General features: G+C 49.4%; 1 protein-coding gene across 1 annotated transcript; it reads right to left on the reverse strand.

Moving 5' to 3' along the window:
- Nucleotides 1–298: 298 nt before the first annotated feature.
- LOC147970848 (uncharacterized) lies at nucleotides 299–5,413 on the reverse strand. The gene is made up of 3 exons (XM_087523675.1): nucleotides 4,162–5,413; nucleotides 405–484; nucleotides 299–307 (listed from the first exon to the last, which is right to left on the reverse strand). The coding sequence occupies exons 1-3, from the start codon at nucleotides 5,411–5,413 to the stop codon at nucleotides 299–301; spliced, it is 1,341 nt and encodes a 446-aa protein (XP_087379801.1).
- Nucleotides 5,414–5,703: the final 290 nt, after the last annotated feature.

Below are 5,703 nucleotides of genomic sequence, written 5' to 3' on the forward strand. Positions count from 1 at the left end.
TCACTTTTTTACTTTTCTTCCTCAAGCACATTCAGCCAACATTATCTCCTTTCTTGCAACACAGCAAAAAACAACCACTAGCTACCCAAATACATGGATGCTGCCTCTACCACCCCGTAAAACAAAAATCAGACCTATTTAACTCACATATACATTCTAATTAGACCAGACAGATGTTTCGGCACAATAAACATAGTCATGTACAATAAGAAGCAAATGTGTTACTGTCAGGGTTTGGTTTCACTTGAATAAAAACCATGCCAAAGAAACTAGCAGGTAAAAGTACAGCATATACAAGCTACATGGTCTGAAATCAAATGCATACAGCTGAGACAAGCATCGACCATAGCACTCCACAGCCATGAACTTGTACAAAGTGGGAGAGAGGCGAGACAAGTGGTCACCTTGGTGACAGGGGAAGCAAATCCAAACAAGTCGAACCCACAGCAGCAGCTTCTCTGTATCCTGTTGAACCAAGTCCTTCCTTCACACAACACAATAGCACAACACAACTATAGATGAGAACACGTCAGAGATTGGAGGAGATGAAGAAGAAAATCAGCAAGAGACAAGGGGAAGAGGGATTCATACCCTGTTCTCCTGCTGGACAGTGGGGAGGTCACGGCGGGGAGGTCACGGGCCTCCTCTCCCGCTGGACGTGGGGCCTCCTCTCCTAGTGGACGTGGGGCTCCGAGGCTCCGGCGGCTCCGAGGCTCCAAATCTCTGACGGTTTCTAGGGTTTTGAGGGGGAGGCGGGGCTCGGGGGGGGGGGGGAGGCAGCGCTCGAGGGGAAGGAAGGGGAGAGGGAGGCGGCGGGGGCGCATGGGCGGCTGCGGCGCAGTGGGTCGGGGCAGCATCGGCGGCGGCGCGGTGGAGGGAGGGACAAGGGAGGGACCGGCGCGGTGGAGGGAGAGGGACGAAGTAGTCTGGCGAGAGGGAGGGACGAGGGAGGGACGAAGTGTATGGATGGGGGAAGATTACTAATGGCGCACCCCCAGGCGGTGCGCCATTAGAATGTTTTTTTTCATAGCAATGGCGCACCAGCGGGACAGTGCGCCATAAGTATTCTTTTTTTTAGATAGCAATGGCGCACTAGCCACCCGTGCGCCATAAGTAATAATTTTTATTATTATTTAAAAAAAATGAATATGAATATGAATATGAAACAGTAATAGTTTTTTATAAAAGCAGTAATAATTGCTGTTTAACAACAATTGTAGTCTACACTTTATTATTATTATTTAAAAAAATGAATATGAATATGAAATAGTAATTTTTTTTATAAAAACAGTAATAATTGTTGTTTAACAACAATTGTAGTCTACACTTTTTATTATTATTTTTTGAAAAATGAATATGAATATGAAACAGTAATATTTTTTTAGAAAAACACTAATAACTTTTTAAAAAATATCATCAAATTTGTTATTTGAAAATATCATCGGCGGCGGCGGTGGAGCGGGGGTGGGTGCGGGGGGTGCTCGTCGGCGGTGGTGGAGCGGGGGAGGGTGCGGAGGGTGCTCGTCGGCGGCGGTGGAGTGGGGGATGGTGCGGGGGGTGCTCGTCGGCGGCGGTGGAGCGGGGGAGGGTGCGATGGGTCATCAGCGGCGGTGGAGCTAGCGAGGGAGGGTGCGCGTAGGATCGAGATCGAGATGGAGGGGGATAGCGATCGAGATGGAGGGGGATCGAGATCGAGATGGAGGGGGAATCAAGATCGAGATGGAGGGGGATCGAGATCGAGTGTCCTCATGAATTCAAAAAGTGCCCACGAAATTTAAAATATTCATGATATCAAAAAGTGCCCATGAAATACAATTGAGAAATGAAGACTACGATTCGAATACAATCGATCTTAGCTAGCTATCTGTTCACAATCTTCTTGCCCTTCTTTTTCGCAAATGGAGTTCTTCTATGGAACAGACGTCCTTTAGGTAGGGTGGTCCTGCTTCTTCTTGTGGTGTATGATGCTACTTCATCGTCGTCGTCATGTTCGATCTTCGGGTCGCCGTACTTGTCGAAGTCTTTCTCATTGGCTACTCCATCCATTCCGATGATCTTCCTTTTGCCTCTCCTCACGACAACACGACTGGGCTTTGACGGGTCGGTAATGAAGAAGCATTGGTCCACTTGGGAAGCCAGTACCCATGGCTCATTTTTCGCGGTCATGTTTGCGCCCGCGGTCTTGGATTTGGCTTCGGGTATAACCATGGTGGTGAAATACCGGTCTTCTTTTAGGACGCTCTTGGCCCATCTTACACGGAACATCGGGACCTTCTCTCCAGCGTAGCTCAGCTCCTAGATCTCCTTGATCCTTCCGTAGTATCTGTCCTTGTCGTTACCAGTGTAGGATTCCATCGTTACCCCAGAGTTCTGATAACCATCGCTCTTCATGTCCTTGTCCTCGGTGTAGAATGTGTAGCCGTTGATATCGTACGCCTCATAGGTCATCAGGTTGTGCTCGGCGCCCTGTGACATGGCGAATATGAGTTGTTGTTCCGCGGAAGAATCCTCATGTAAAGGGTACGACAGAAGTTTCTGCTTGAACCAACGCATGAAACATGAGTTGTGCTCTTTGATTATATCTACGTCCGTCCTCTGTTGGCCTCGGTCATTGTACATCTTCTCAATAAAGGTTTTGTGCTCTACCACCCAATGATCGACCACGTCTATGTGTTGTAGCGCGACTAGGTTTGCTCTTTCAAAATCGGCGAGTCGACCCTCAAAGTCGACATGCATTTCGCGGCGACCCTCACGGTGACCCCATCCAGCGAGCCTGCCGAGGTGCCTGTTGACGGGCGGACCAACGAGGTTCTCGATGCCTACATAATTCGTGACTCTTCGGTCAGAAAGCCCCTGGCTATGCTTCCCTCTGGACGTGACATGTTGTGAACGTATCCTTTGATGACACCATTCATCCTTTCGAACGGCATCATGCTGTGTAGGAACGTCGGCCCAAGTTGGATGATATCCTCCACGATATGGACCAGCGGATGCACCATAACGTCGAAGAATGCAGGCGGGAAGTACATCTCAAGCTCGCATAGTATCACCACAATCTCTTCCTGTAGTCTTCTGAGTTGCCTCACGCCAACCGACTTCCGAGAGATGACGTCGAAAAAGTTGCATAGGCCAAATAGCGTTTCACGGATGTGACCGTCCATGATCCCACCGATTGCAACTGGAAGTATCTGCATCATCAGCACGTGACAGTCGTGAGACTTCATCCCGCTGAACTTATGCTTTGCTGGGTCTAGGTATCTTCTTATCTTCCCCACGTAACCATAAGGAAGTTTTACTCCTACGAGGCAGGTGAAAAACTGCTCGATCTCCTCCTGACTTAGAGTGAAGCACGCGGGAGGGTAGTCATTTCCGGTCTTCTTGACCTTTTTGCCTTTGCGACGACTTTCTGTGTCCTTCTTCGCCTCATCATCATCATCATCACCAACATCATTAGCGTGAAGCTCCTGTATGATGCCCATTGATTTCAAGTCTGCCCTTGCTTTCGGCCCATCTTTGGTCCTCTCTGGCATGTTGAGCAGGGTACCAAGGAGACTCTCGCACACGTTCTTCGTGATATGCATGGCATCAAGGCTGTGAGGCACACGGTGGATCTTCCAGTACGGCAAGTCCCAGAAAACAGACCTCGTTTTCCATACCTTCAGCAGTGGCTCTGGCGCCTTTTGCATCTTTCCCGGCTCTGGTGCCTTTTGCTTCTTTCCCGGCAGTGGGCAATCTTTCCAATTTTTCAATAGCTCGTCTATTTCCTCGCCGCTCCTCGTACGTGGGCTCTTCAGGGTTCGGTTTCACCATCGAACAGATCCTTGCGTTTCTTCCACGGGTCATCGTCGCAAAGCCACCTTCGATGTCCCATGAACACGGTTTTCGAAGACCCGGGATCTCTATCTAGCTGGCGATACGTTGTGTCATCCATGAACCTGACGCATCCAGAAAATCAGTGGACCACCTGCCCCGTGAGATATCCGTAACCGAGATAGTCGTGCACCGTCGTGAGCAGTGCGGCTCTCATAGGGAAATATTCTTTCTCTGCGGCGTCCCACGTATTGGCTGGTGTTTTCCACAGCGTGTCTAGCTCCTCTTTCAGCAGCCCCAGATACAGATTGATGTCGTTCCCTGGTTGTTTCAGCCCTTCAATTAGCATACTCATGTGAATGTACTTGCTCTTCATGCACAACCAGGGGGGAAGGTTGTACATCCACACAAACACAGGCCAGGTGCTATGTGTGCTTGTCTGGCTGCCAAACGGATTGACTCCATCGGTGCTCGCGCCTAGCACGATGTTCCTTGGATCCTTCCCAAATTCTGGGTGTTCGAAGTTCAACGCTTGCCACTGGCTCCCATCCTTAGGGTGACTCAGGAACTTGTCTTTTTTATTTATATCCGGATCATTTGCGTCATCTTCTCGCTTCTTCTCCTCCCTATCCGCGTGCCAACGCAGGAGCTTTGCTACCTTAGGGTCCACGAAATACCGCTGCAGACAAGGAGTGATCGAAAAGTACCACACCACTTTTCGAGGAGCTTTCTTCCTCTTCTTGTATCGAGTGACGCCGCACACCGGACATATGGTAGACTCCGTGTGCTCGTCCCGATAAATTATGCAATTGTTCATGCACACATGGTATTTCACATGCGGTAAATCCAGAGGACACATGATTTTCTTTGCCTCCTCGAAACTGGTAGGGCACTTGTTCCCCTTGGGAAGACGTTCGTGCCAGAATGACATGTTCTCGTCGAAGCATGCGTCGGTCATTTTGTGTTTTACCTTCATCTCCAGAGCCATGAGCGTTACTTTCAGGCAGGTATCCTCGGGCCTACATCCTTCATGCAATGGAGTAACCGCATCTATCTCTAGTTGATCCAGCTTGGCTTTCTCTCGGGCGGCAGCTCTTGCGTTATCCGTCTGCTTGAGAAGCAGCTCTTGAATATGAGGGTCCTGCACCCAGCCCATCGATGGTCCATCGTCATCTGCTCCGCCGGCATCTTCATCTTCATGATCATGCCCTTCGTCTGCTCCGGCATCTTCCTCATCATCATGTCCGGCATCTTCTACATGATGACTGTGTACAGCATCACCGTCGTGATCATGTCCTGGAGATTCTTCGTCTTCTCGCCCGCCAGAGCCACGATGGTTGTCTTGCTGCCCTTCGTCATTTCTTGCCCGGCCCCCATGGACGACTTCATAGTCATCTTCATCACCTTGCCACCGATAGCCATCCATGAAACCACGCAAGAGCAGGTGGTCCTGCACCTTCCCGGAATCCGGGTCCGCAATAAGGCTCTTCAGCTTGCATCTTCGACACGGACATCTTATCTCCGCCTCGTTCTTTTGAAGCAGCTCGGCCTTCGCGGAGCTCAAAAACCTATTCACGATGCCTTCGGTCATCGTGCGGCCCATGGTCGCCTGCGGGGTAGAGCAAAACAATATATTAGAACCAAGAAAAAATTTGGCATGACTTTCCCTAAAAATAGGACCAAAAAGAATGCATAGTGCCAAAATTCTCGCCGAAACGGAAATGAATCAACATTCCGACAAAATATTGGCAACTATCGCATTTCAAATACTGGTACCTTCAAACACAAACATATATGCAACACCACAAACATATGCAACACCACAAACATACATAGATCTACCTAGGCCACAAAAAGTGCATGTGCACGTTGTTGGAGCGAGCTAGGGAGAAA

Source organism: Triticum urartu, chromosome 5A (assembly GCF_056163025.1).
Source record: "Triticum urartu cultivar PI428250 chromosome 5A, HENAU_Tu73, whole genome shotgun sequence".
NCBI classification, from domain to species: Eukaryota; Viridiplantae; Streptophyta; class Magnoliopsida; order Poales; family Poaceae; genus Triticum; species Triticum urartu.